Raw genomic sequence first — 14,062 nt, forward strand, 5'->3', positions numbered from 1 at the left:
ATTGATTATGTTCTGCTTCAGTATTTTTTCTACTCTGTATTGGATTCTTGCTAATACTATGTCTTTTAAACTTGTATCTATTTACCCTATGTTATTGTTTATGAAATGTCCTTGATACTGTATTGAAATGTACTTACTTGATACTGATTGTACTAATCTCATACTGTGTAATCTGCCTTGAGTCTCAGTGAGAAAGGCGGACTATAAATGACATAAATAAAATAAATATGTCTTGCAGTACTGACAAATTTAACATTTGTGCGCCACCTCACAATGCTCATATGTTCATTAACTCCCACAATTTCTATTTTACAGCTGACAATGAGACTCATGAATGGCCTGCAGAATCCAAGATGTCAGAAATACAAGAAATCACTCCACAATCCCAACCTGGTAATTATTTTTTCTGTTATGATGCAATGGAATTTTGCTTATTTTATATATACAGATCCATTAGCCTCAAATGAACTGGAATGAATTAGTTTGGTACAAGCATGGGAGCCACAAGGACATGTGGGAATCATTTCATTTCCACTCCCACACAATTTCCTTTTTCCCTTCTTTGAACTTTCCCACAGCTTCTTCCTTTTTCCTGCTTTCTCCTCTCCCTCTCACCCACCACCAGCCAACGTACCTTTATCTGCCCTACTGTTTTCAGATTTCCCTCTTTTCTTCTCCTAGCTGCCTCTCCCTGTGAAAACTATGGCCCAGTTGTATGGTGCCAGCTACTAGGCCAGGGCCAGTTGCCTGGTGGGTATAATGATTTGCTTAGTTTGATAACCTTTTAAAACCTTTGCCTTTGGATCTTTAGTTCAGCTCCTCCTTACTTTACCTTAAACTTATACCTCAGGAAGGCTCTGATCACAACCTATACTCTTTTTATTTCAACTCACACAGAGCTTCAGGTGTTCGCTACTTTACCCAACCTTTTAACCTCAAGAATACCTTCCCTTTTGTTTTTGTGTGGCCTTTCTACTGCAACCTCCCTGACTCCCTCAAAAGGTTTCCTCTGCCACCAAAGGTTTTTGCCATAGACCTCCTCAGTTTAACTATGTAGCAGGGCTTGTTATAGATGGTAGTATGACAAAATGGTCAGGACATGAGGATGGCTGTAAGGAAAAAAAGGATCTTTTTTTTTCTTAAACAAAAGTAGAAATTGTTTACCTTACTATATAATTGAGTAAGCGTGTTTCAGACAACTTACTTTATACCCTGGTGCACCACCAGAGGGCGATGCCACAGAGGAAAGCCCAGGTAACTCACCATATCACTCCAGAAAACATGCCATGGTGGGAAGCCCAGGCCGGGAAAAGAAGCAGAGCAGGTGGCAATGCCCTCCCTATGCCTTAACCAAGCTGGCATTAGGTGTGGAGCAGGTGGCAATGCCCACTTCCATCTTAACCCAGCTGGTATTAGGAGCGGAGCAATGTCCGCCCCCTTTCAGCCAGCTGGTATTAGGAGTGGAGCAGGTGGCAATGCCCACCCCCCACATTAACCCAGCTGATATTAGGAGTGTAGCAGGTGGCAATGCCCATCTCCTGCCTTAACTCAGCTGTTATTAGGAGCAGAAAAGTTGGTAATGCCCTCCCCCTCTTCACCCAGCTGGGATCAGGAGCAGAGCAGGTGGCTATGCCCATTCTCTGCCTTAACTCAGCTGGTATTAGGAGCAGAGCAGGTGTCAATGCCCATCTCCTTCCTTAACACAGCTGGTAATAAGAGCAGAGCAGGTGGCAATGCCCACTCACATCTTAACCCAGCTGGTATTAGGAGCAGAGAAGGTGGCAATGCCTGCCCCTCTTCAACCAGCTGGTATTAGGAGTGGAGCAGGTGGGAATGCCCATCCCCCACCTTAACACAGCAGATATTAGGAGCATAATGGTGGCAATGCCCACCCCTCCTACCTTATCACAACTGGCATTAGCAGCAGAGCAGGTGGCAATGCCCACCCCCTGCCTTAACCCAGCTGTTATTAGGAATGGAGGAGGTGGCAATGCCCACCCCCACCTTAACTGAGATGGTATTAGGAGCAGAGTGAGTGGCAGTGCCCGCCCCCCTTCAGCCAGCTGAGATCAGGAGCAGAGCAGGTGGCTATGCCAACTCTCCACCTTAACCCAGCCAGTATTAGGAGCAGAGTGGGTAGCAATGCCCACCCCCTTCACCCAGGTGGGGTCAGGAGTGGAGCAGGTGCCAATGCCCACCCAGCACCTTCACCTGGGTGGGATCAGGCACAGAACAAGAGGCAATTCCCTTCTGCCCTTCACCCAGCCGGGATAAGAAGTGGAGCAGGTGGCAACACCTGCCCCATCTTCAACCTGTCAGAATCAGGTGCCAAGCAGGCAGCAATCTCCACTCCCCTTCAACTTGCCAGATTCAGGAGCAGAGGAGGTGGCAATGCCCACACCTCCTTCACCCAGCTGGGATCAGGAGCAGAGCATGTAGCAAAGCCCACCACCTGCCTTCACCTGTCAGGATCAGGCAAGGACCAGGAGGTAATACTCGCTCCTTCCTTCACCCAGCAGGGAACAGGTAGTAATGCCCACTCCCCTTCACCCAGCTGGGATCAATCTTGGAGCAGGCAGCAATGCCTGTCCCCCTTCACCCAGCCATAATCAGGTACAGAGCAGAAGGCAATGCCTGTTTTCCCTTTACCCGGCTGGGATCAGAACCAGAGCAGGTGGCAATGCCTGTCCCCCTTTACCCGACCTGTATGAGGCATGCAGCAGGCAGCAAAGCCCACCACCCCTTCATGTTGCTGAGATCAGATATGGAGCAGGTAGCAATGCCCACCCCCCTCCTTCACCGGCCGGGATCAGTGATGGAGGAGGAGGGAATGCTTGCCTGCCCGTTCCCTTTCTTCCCTTTCTTGAGTCTATTGTATTTTTCCCAACAACGGGTTTTGTTTCAAGTAAGAACATGAGTGTGATAGTTGCAGAGTTTTGATAAGTGTATTGGTTTCAGAATAGTTCTTAAGCTTGGTGGTTTCACAAGTAATGATCTCTTAAAGTTCTGTTCACAGATTCAGTCACACAAAGTACTTTTCCACACAGGTCTTCACTAACAGAATAAACTCTCTTCTCCTCCATACAGACATTGATTGACGCAGGCCTTTCCACATAGCTTGTCTGACCTAGATAGCATAATTTATCTCCCTGAGCCTCAATGCCGATTACATAGTGTCAGATCTAGGGTTGGGGCATCCAATAAACAGGGTTTAGGTAGCAGAAAAATTGAAAACAAGCAGAAATCTGATACAGAGCTAAAACAATGCTAAAAGCATAAGCAACTAAACACATTTTAGGTGGGTAGCTGTGTTGATCTGCAGTAAAACAGTAGGATTTGAGGTCAGTGGGAACTTAGAGATCAAAAAGATTTTCATGATGAGCCTTTAAGAGTCAGAGCTCCCTTCTTCAGATATAAGTAGGAATGGAGATCCCTGAGCCTTTATATCCCAGCCAAAAGCTGGGAGGGGTATGCATCAGGATTAGGCTCACCAATTGCCAACCAGTGGTGGCAATCTCCCATGGGTTTGTCTGGTCAGGGATCAGCGGCAACTCCACTGCCAATCACGTGCTACTGTAAAACTAAAGAGAACCCTCACGGGAAGGAACAACAATTACAAATTAATAAACAACTCTATTATAAGTGCCCAAAGGGCCATATGTATTTCTTATATAAATCAATCAGTGAAATGACCAAATACAATTTATACAATGACTCTTCCTTAAACTTAAAAAATACAAAGGTCCAAACAAAATGTGTTCTGTGTCTTCTTTAAATAAAGTAGCATTCATGCACAGCTATGTCCACACATGGTAAGGGAATCCACGGCTGCACACCCAATCTGGGGCCGGCTGAAAAGCTCAGATTTCGTATAGAATCTTCCTCAGGGGCGTGGCCAAACGCTGTGTGGTAGACCCTAAACACTGTATCAATTATTCACTCCCGGACCTGAGCAGCTGTATCTTCTTTTAGCAGGGCGGCTGTGTCTTCTAAAGCACCAAAGCACGTGCTACTGGCAGGCAACACTGGGAAAGTGCACACCAGGTATGCTCCCAGGGGAGCGACAATGTCTCCTCCTGAAGCATGTCATGGCACCAGCCGTGGGAGTGCTCCTGAGCATTGTTTGGGCCAATTTTGACCCCAAACGGTCCAGAATTAGCCCTGCGCAAAGTGCAGGAGCATGCCCATGGCCAGCATGATGATGTCACTTCCTGAAAGTGACATCATCACATCTCTCCAGGAAGGGTAAGTTCCAGGTCCCCCACCTCCCCCTGGGAGGGTGCAGGGACCTGGGAACCCTAATCGGGATGCAAAGATACAAAGCAGTTTAAACAGATAGGAAATTAGCATCTGTAGTAAGATAAGAATCCTAAGTCTCTATTCAGTCCAGAGGGGTCTATTATTCTGAAGTCTCTCTGTTTGAAGACAGCCACCTTTAGGTCAGCACTGTAATGTCCTGAAAGATTAAAATGTTCTCCCACTGGTTTTTGAGTGTTGTGATTTCTAATGTCAGATTTATGTTCGTTTATTCTTTTGTGTAGGGACTAACCTGCTTGTCCAAGTAGAGACTGGAAGAGCATTGCTGACACTTGACAGCATATATAATATTGGAAGATGAACAAGTGAATAAACTTGAGATGTTATAACTGGTGTTGTTAGGTCCAGTGATTGTGCAGTAGAAGTAAATATGGGGACAGAGTTGGCATCTTAGCTTATGGCAGGACCTAATTCCAGAGAATCCATGGCAGTGTTTTGAATGAGATGTTGTTCAAGGTCTGTGGACTGTCTGTGGACAAGAAAAGGTTTGCCTCCCAATGCTTGTGAGAGAAGAGTATCATCGTCTAGCATAGGTTGCAAGTTGATAATGGTTGAACTGGTTTGCGATGAGAGCTATATACACTAGAGGCATTCTATTGTTGTTTTGAACACTAAAGGTAAACTATACTTTGGTTTGAACTGTTTTGTGTTTTATTTCTATGAACTTAGAAGATTTTTTACTACGGGAATTTCTTTTTCATAAGAGAAAAGCTTGAATTTCTTAGTGTTTTCTGTACTTCCTCACTCTTTTAATTCACTGTATTAAATTACTCAGTCTTCCAGTGGACTGTTTTCATGCATAAGCCCTAAGTGATGGTGGAATGTTTTCCATTTCATCAGAGACAGCAAGACTGGTTAGTATTGGCTACATCTTGTGTATGTTCAAGAAGATATTATTTTGAAAGAAAGCACAATGCATCCTATTTTATGGAGTTGCATACATTATGATTTAGTAATAAATACTTTCCTGGGAGTAAGCCCCACTGAGTAGACTAGAATAGGATTCTGAAGAAGCCTGGTTGGGATTATGCTGGTCATCATGCCTATTTTGAAACTAGTTTTGATCTGCTCTGTGCTTTTACCTATGGTATACTAAAAAGTTCTATGTTGACAACATTATTAATTTTTTAAAAAATTTGCAGCTACAACTGAACTATACTGGGAAAGCAGTAAACCTACAATTTCAAGTGTCTCAGAAGTATCAGAGAGTTTTCCAGGTAAATCACATTCTTCTGCGGCTTTAAAGTTTCAAAGTAGTTCTGTTGTGAACAAAAAAGTACTTGTATTAGTTTCTGAACCAATGGTACACCACGGTTGATAGTATTTTTCCAGAAAATTTGACTGCTATGGGAAGAATATTTTTCTAACTGAAAAAGAGATATGGTCCAACTCTAACACTTGCTGCTCCATAAAAATAAGGATATAGCATGTCAGTATAACACTGCATGTCAGTACACGCTGGATTTGATCCAATCAGCTTTTCTGCTCATGAAAAAGAATGGTGCCATATCACACACACACACCCCGTTTCATTCCAGCCTTTCTTCTTTTATATAATGAAGTTCCTCAGGCTGAACTGGGGTGTTCTGCTTCATCATCCACAACCTTCCCTGCACTTGGACCAGGATGTTCGGGTGTGAGCAAAGTTACATTCTTTGAATAGACAAATATTCACAGGACAGTTTATCTTTCGTTTATCTGTTAACCCTTGCAGTTTATTTTACTAAATATATTGTTCCCTGGGCATATGGAGAATGAAACAAATAAGTTTATTTAACTGGTTAGTGTAACAAAGTAACTATGAACTGAGTCTGAAGATTTCACAAATTAACAAACTGACATAATAGAGAAGCTTATAATGAATACCACAGATACATTTTTACTTTTAATTGATTTTGAGAGAAGGGAATTGCTAATATTGAATGAAAAAGCTGGCTGGATCAACCCCATTGGTCAGCATGAGCACCTTGGGACACCCATGGTCATGTCATGTTGGTTATATTTTAGGTAGTTTGCTAGCAATTGTGGGGCCATAGTGCTATCAATTCCTGCATAAGCTTGTGTGTTGCAATTTTATGAAACCATTTTTTAAAAAATGGTGTTCAAATGTAATTGCTAAAACTATCTTTTTGTGACTTCTCAGTAATTATTAAATCTAAGTATTTTGGGGGGGTAAAAACCTTTTACTTGAAGAGACAGTATATTTATTACTGTATTTCTAATTAAATCGTTTCCATTTGCTTCAGCAAAATGTATCATGGTTGTTGAATTTGTTAGACTACAAGGTCGTTTCCACATGCTCTTAAAGGGGTGGTCCACTCACTGAACGTTGGCGACTTTTCTCCAGGAAGCCAGACGTCTCCATTTGCAAAAAGGTTGTGGGCCATTCGGCTTCCATTTTTTGGTTCCTTTTCTGGGAATGCACTTTCCATGGTCACAAAAAAGGCACCAAAAAATGAAAGCCACAAACATTTTGCAAATGGAGACATTGCCAACGTGCTGTGAGTAGAGATGGGCACAAACAGCAATATGAACAAAAAAAAGCCACGAACAGCCCAATCCGCTGTTCACAAGCAAGCTGTTCGTGAGGCCCCATTCCTGGCGAACATGTGTTCGTTCAAGCCATCTTCTTGGCTTGAAGCCATTCATAAAGCCAGACAGTCTGGCGCCTTTCAATTCCCCTGGCAACATAGGCATGGACTGTCTGAACTCTGTCTGAACTCCTCCTGGCTTGTAACCCCTCAAAGTAGCTTCCAGCAGACAGACCAGTTTTTGCCACTGTGAAAAGAAAATGACAGGAAAGGGAAGAACCCATGGATCATGGCTTTCTCAGGGTCCAATCTCTCTGAAACTTGGGGGGTCTTCAGAGGACAGTGAGGATTATGACCCCTGCAAATTTGGTGGGTATTGGACATTGGGAAGGTCAGTTTGTAACTCCTCAATTAGCTTCCAGCAGACAGTCCAGTTTTTGCCACTGTGAAGAGAAAATGACATGAAAGGGGGAGACCCATGGACTCTCCTTTCCCTGGCTCAAATTCAGCTAAGTCCCAAGGGGGCCATTCTGGCTCCCAAAAACCTACAACTACAAACATGTTCATGAAAGTGTCATGCCCGTCGATATTCGTGAATCCCTGTTTGTGGATGGCAACGAACAACGAACATCGAGTTTGGGTTTTTTTCCTGTTCATGCCCATCTCTAGCTGTGAGTGGGCCATCTCTTTAACGGCATGTGGAAACAGCCCAAGACAACATAATATCTTTATGAATTTGCCCTCATCTCTTGAGGCATGCACAATGTCTCCATAGTGTAATCCATGTCTGAAGAACAGGTGTCAACTTTCTTTTTTTAAAGCACATACTGAAAGTGAACTGGACTCTTCAAAGCCTAGAATAAGCCCTATGGCTGAATTGGCGCTAGACACATCGGGTAAATATTTTGTTTATGGTACTTGCCGTGCTGACACAACTACTAAATTCTCCTTCTGTTATATGTGTGGGTATGTTCTTGCACGTTGTCAAAAAGCACCAATTTTGAGGTGTGGAGGTATTTCTGATGGTGTGACTGTCTTAGATCTGCACATTGATAAACAGGTCTTCAATATCATGCTGAGGAATATATGAACATAAATGTGTGGATCTTTTCCACATAAGCTTTATCACTGCAACTTCTGCAAGGTCTGTAAGGTAGCTTTATCAGTGGTACAAAAATAAATCTTCTCAGTTAATTATTAAATGGTCGATAACCTTTTTTTAAATTAAGAAATGCAAGCAGAAATGGACAATTTTGAATCTTATGAACAGAGATGACCACTGGAATTAGTATATATTTTTACTAGCTGTAAAAATAGTAATGTATGATCCTCAGTGTAAATGGAAACAGAAAAATACACGAATTTAAAATCAAGCCTATGCTACTTTTTCTGCTGACAATGAGTAAAATCCAAAAGAATAAACTGCCTCTTAAGCCTGAATTGAAAAAAAAAATTCCAAACACACCAGACAACTATTTTGGATATTCCTTTGTTTCCATGTACAGTTTACCCTTTAATATTAAACAAGAGATCCTGCGGTGTTTTACTTGCAAGTTTTTAAGAGCAACCCTAAGCAGATCTAGTCAGATTCCTACTCAGGTCTGTTCGGTGAGGCTTACCCCTAGTAATGTGTTCTTAGGACTGCACTATTTATGAATGAACTGTTTCACAAATAGCAAACAAAATTCATTTAATCATGTTACTTTTTATATCATTTTAATAACAAAATATATTATTACAAAATCCTTTATATTTTATAATTGTGCAATTTCATCTTTTCTTTCATTACACCAATACATATCCTTAATTTCCTACACAGGAAATGAACATAGGAAAAGTACATTTGTAGGGATGCTGTTAAAGTGAATTTTCAGGCTTTATACATTAATAGAAACTGCAGATCCTATATTCCTTTGTTTTCTTATTTCCTTAAGCTATTCCTTATGGCTGTTATGACAGCGCATTTTGATAATTCTATAAACAAACATTATGCAAAGGTTTGTTTCCTTATATAGCCATTTTTACTAAGGAATTTTAGCATCAGTGTAATTACAAAGAAGGATGGCCATAGTCCAATGGAAAGCAAAATAAAACTACTGTGCCATCCCCCACCTCCAGCTCCCATTTCCTTCTGCCAAACTGAATGGCAGAAGGAGAAAAATGAAATTAAAATGGCCACTGGGCCTATGGAATGACACCACTTCCAGGGGAAACCTGGGGAAAGTATCATAGCATTGTAGATAAACCTCTTTGAGGAGGAGACTGACAGGACCCTGTGATCAGTTAGGCCCACCACATATCCCTTGGACCCATGCCCTTCGTGACTGGTAAAGGCCACTGCCGAAGGGCTGCGGTCCTCATTGGAGGCCATTGTTAACCTATCCTTAGGCTCCAGGTTTTTTCCTGGGCCATTAAAGGAAGCTGTGGTGAGGCCTCTTTTAAAGAAACCATCGCTGGACCCCACCAACCTGGTCAATTACCGCCCGGTTTCGAACCTCCAGTTTCTGGGAAAGGTGATTGAGCAGGCTGTGGTGGAACAGCTGCAGGGCTTCCTGAAGGATGTCACAGCCCTAGACCCCTTCCAATCAGGGTTCCATCCAGGATATGGGACAGAGACATTGCTGGTCACCCTCACAGACAATCTTCGTAGACATCTGGATCAAAGCGGCTTGGTGCTGCTGATATTATTGGATCTGTCGGCAGCATTCGATACAGTCAATTACAATCTTTTGACCCGCCTTGCTGATGTCAAGATACGAGGGACTGCCTTGTCTCTTTTCTCCACAGTCGGGGACAGAGGGTGGCGCTTGGAAAGAATTGTAATCCTGCCACCCTTTGGTGTGCGGGGTCCCACACGGAGCAACACTCTCCCTGTTGTTGTTTAACATCTATATGCACCCCTTTGCCCAGTTGATGCAAAGTTTCAGACTTGGGTGTCATCAATATGCAGATGACACCCAGTTGTATCTGATAATGGTCGGACTGCCCGGCTCAGCCCCAGATGACCGGGAACATGCTTTTGCAGCCATGACTGGTTGGTTGAAGCAGAGTTGGCTGAAACTGAACCTGACAAAGATGGAAGTCCTGTACTTGAGCCACGGGGGATTAGGTTCATGACTCCAGCTCCCGGCCCTCGATGGGGCACCATTAGTGCCAGTTCCGAGGGTTAAGAGCCTGGGGGTGATCTTAGATGCCTCCCTGAAAATGGAGGCACAGGTCACAGCGGTTGTCAGGTCCTCTTTTTTCTATCTGCGGCAGACCAGGCAACATGTCCCTTACCTGTCAACCCGTGACTTAACTACAGTGATCCAAGCAACAGTCATCTCTAAGATAGATTACTGTAACTCACTCTGCGCGGGGCTGCCCTTGAGCCTGACCCAGAGATTACAGCTGGTACAGCGCGTGTTATTACGAGAGTACCAAATAAGGTGCATATAACACTGATCTTATGCGAGCTGCATTGGTTGCCAGTGGAGTACCAGATCAGATTCAAGGTTCTAGTATTGACCTATAAGGCCCTGTGCAGTCTGGGACCAGCGTATTTATGGGACCGTCTCTCCCCATATATTCCCCGGAGGACACTCTGATCAGGGAACAAACAGCTATTGGTGGTCCCTGGCCCCAAGGAGGCCCGCCTAGCCTCGACTAGAGCCAGGGCCTTTTCGGCCCTGGCTCCCACCTGGTGGAACACTCTGTCTGCTGAGATCACGGCCTGGCAGGACCTACTATCCTTCCACCGGGCCTGCAAGACAGAGTTGTTCCACCAGGCATATGGCTGAGGCTGGGCCTCTGTCAGCCTGAAAAAAAGGATGTATAAAATCTTAACCCTCCCTGTGAAGGCTGTCCACCATCCTGTTTTAAATGTGTATTAATAGAAATTACACTCCTGTTTTAATAATATTTTAATGTAGATGAATTTCTATTGTATTTTAATATGTTGTTATCTGCCCTGAGCCTGCTTGCGTGGAGGGCAGAATAGAAATTTTAAATAAATAAATAAATAAATAAATAAATAAATAAATAAATAAATAAATAAATAAATAAATAAATAAATAAATAAATGTTTCTGGCAATTCCTAGAGAGGCATGACCTCATTTTCAGGATTTTCCCAGAAATGACATCACTGATGTCCCCCATGTCTCCTGCTAGATAAATGCAGCATGTATTAATGTCTGTGCAATCAAAAGAAGATGAGGCTCATGCCAAGGCATGGGCAAAACAGTTCCCCTTCTCTGCCAAACCACTGAAGAAAAATTAAAGTTGCAATCCTATGCACTTTCTTGGCAGTAAATCCAGTTAAATTGAGTAGTACTTGGTTCTGAGTAAACATGCATAAGATTGGGCTGCATGTGGCCCATTTATCTAGGATGGAAAGCATTGGAATGAAATTCACTCAAAACAGGCCTTGTTTTGTTCCCCAATGTAAATTCTGCGAGATATGCAAAGTTGTGATTTTTTATAACTTTCCTGCACCTTGCTAGGATTCACAGCACTCAAGTTCACCCTTCCTATTTGAGAGTAAACTGTCCACACACAACATAATATACATGATGATATCATACACTTTATAATGTACTAAAGCATAAAGCTATGTGCTTCATACCTGAAGTACTTATAAAACTCAGGTGAAAAGGAACAGCTGTAGTAAAATATAGCTCAAAAAAGCTGCATATTAGTTCAAGAGACATCAGTTAAGCTTTTTTAGGTTTAGTCTCAGTATTAATGCAACAGACTTTATATGTAAAATTCAGCTTGAATATAACCACATATATAAGATTGTGTTCTTCAAATGGAATAATGTATTATTGAGAGGGAAATGGCAATGAAATAATAGTAAGTACCTATTAACACACAAATGTGAATTCTTTATTTTCCCTCTGAAGAAAATCAGGGTGTTAATAATGCAGTTAACTTAGCAGCACAAGCACAAGTTAGCATAAGCAGCTAGCGCAGTCTCAGTACATTCCCACAGGTATAAGGGCTCTAGTGTATGCAGAAATCTTCTGGATCCACTCATTGTGTTTTTGGCTTTAAAAGTAGCATGTTCTATGCAAAAACAGACTTGTATCTGTATGTGTTAGACTCTGAAAAGTCCTGGATTCTTTAGCCAGTACCATGTGTTCTCAACTATCCTCCTTGCATTACTGTTCAGTAGAATCCAGGTGCCTTCCTGCTAAGTGTTAACTGAGGAGACGCTAGCAGAAAGTTTACTTGCTCCACAGCTTGATCAAGTGAGGGTATGTCACTGGAATAAAGAGACCAATGCGATTTTCTTTCTTTCTTTCTTTCTTTCTTTCTTTCTTTCTTTCTTTCTTTCTTTCTTATTGCAAACAATATTGTGATCAGAATTTGAAGCATTCATTGTTGTGTGTTTTTGTTCTTTTCTCCAACCTTTAGCTCCTCACAAGTTTCCAGAATTTCCTAAAATAAAAATACCTCCCACAGTCCAAACGCCCAGGGAAACATTAGGTAATGGCAATCATGTGTGTCCTTTAATTTTTACTTTACAAGTTTTCTTTAAAAAGGTTAAAGCATGCTCACAAGCACACAATAGATACATAGTATAATAACTGTTTCAGTTCTAGTTCTTCATATGATTAAGGAAATTTATGTTGCAATTAATTTATATTTCTTTCTATCTTGTGCAAAATGATGTCTCAGAAGGCCCAGTTACTCTACCATATTAGCCTTAGAAATACACTTCTTGTGTGATACATTCTGTACCAATTATTATTTAAACACATGGCACTTTCTTTTACTGTAGCTTTACAAGAAACGCAGCCAGTTTCTTCACAACCACAAACAACTTCTCCAAAAACCACACAGACAAAGTCGGGTAATTATTTTTTTTCATACAGCTGCATGCTTCAGGAGTCGGACAGATATTGCCCCCCCTCCCCATTCGGAATGAAGAGACAGACACAAGGTTTGGGTATAAATCTGGGCCATTTATTGACCAACATTAGCTCAAGACAATGGGACTGGGGGAGAAGAGCCTCCTGTTCCTCCCCATGCACCATTTTCTCAAGCAGGACCCCTTCCCCCCATGGGTCCTAAGTCAAATTGGGCCCATGCAAGTTTTAAAAATGATGTTCCCTGCTGCAGGGAAAGTGAGTTACCCACACCCAACTCATTAGGCAGACAGAGAAGGAAAGTGGGTTGTTGAATGGTCAAATGTTCTATTAAGTTCAGATAACCAAAGGATAATGAGATGTGAGAAGTAAGAGAGAAGGAGGTGCATTGTGTCCTTAGAGGCTATATAGGAAACATTGTAAGAAAATGTTAAATGGTTAAAGGGCCTGGAGCCCAATAAAGGTGAATAATTGGGGGGGGCAGAATTTGAAAAGGAGAAGGTGGGGAAATATATCTAACTCTAATAATAATTCTAATAATCAATCAAGTCCAACACATCTTTAAAAAAAGATTCTTTGAACAATGAATGAATTGGATAAAATTATTTGAGAAAGAGGAAGCCATTTTCTAACAGACTGCACAACTGGTTGTGCTTTCTTTAGTTGCAGGGTTCAGATATAGATGCAGACATAGGCATGGTTTTGTGAGGGGTGGGCAACAAGCCATGTCATGACACTGTTCAGCATCAAGATCCTGCACCCAAAAATGTCCCCATCAGAATTCATCACTTGATCTCAATTTTCTCAAACTTCCCTATTTGATTTGAGACTCACAAATACCTTTAAGATATCCAGAAGCAAATCTACCAGATATCACTTACCTAATATTTGCTACAATTTTAGATACATTTTCTTGGAAAGTTTTATCATCTTTCTCTGTCATTTTCCTCTACAGTGTTTTCTTTGCATTTTTAAAAGCATTTCAATGATACCAGAGGGAATCATTGCTTTTTATTTAGAAACACTGTGGGCGGCCAATTCACAGCAAGTTTAACGTTTCTAAAAAGACATCTTTGTTAGAATGATTGTTATATATTTTGATAGCTCTGAATCTAAGTAAATAGATTCGTATTCTACATCTTTCAGCCATGAATCATGCAATTTTTGTTGTATAATTTCCAATTTTGTTGTATACTTGTTGGCAGTGAATCACTTTGACAAATCTGCCATGTTTGCAAGGAAATTATTTTTTCCAGGTTCAGATAAATTAATATATTTTGTGGATAGTGTTCAGTGTATGGAGCAGTAAACTAATTCTCCAATCGACCTATTTTGTGGATTACTTCTAAAGTTACTTTTCT

At 41.8% G+C, this 14,062-nt stretch overlaps 1 protein-coding gene across 1 annotated transcript in view; it reads left to right on the top strand.

Moving 5' to 3' along the window:
- ABI3BP (ABI family member 3 binding protein) overlaps window positions 1–14,062 on the top strand; it is a 249,584-nt gene that overhangs the window by 127,862 nt on the left and 107,660 nt on the right. Inside the window, exons 10-14 of the mRNA XM_054974771.1 lie at window positions 316–393; window positions 5,460–5,534; window positions 7,670–7,744; window positions 12,247–12,318; window positions 12,614–12,685. Coding sequence (XP_054830746.1) covers window positions 316–393; window positions 5,460–5,534; window positions 7,670–7,744; window positions 12,247–12,318; window positions 12,614–12,685 — 372 coding nt within the window. The remainder of the gene's footprint in view (window positions 1–315; window positions 394–5,459; window positions 5,535–7,669; window positions 7,745–12,246; window positions 12,319–12,613; window positions 12,686–14,062) is intronic.

This window comes from Eublepharis macularius, chromosome 3, assembly GCF_028583425.1.
Source record: "Eublepharis macularius isolate TG4126 chromosome 3, MPM_Emac_v1.0, whole genome shotgun sequence".
Classification (NCBI taxonomy): domain Eukaryota; kingdom Metazoa; phylum Chordata; class Lepidosauria; order Squamata; family Eublepharidae; genus Eublepharis; species Eublepharis macularius.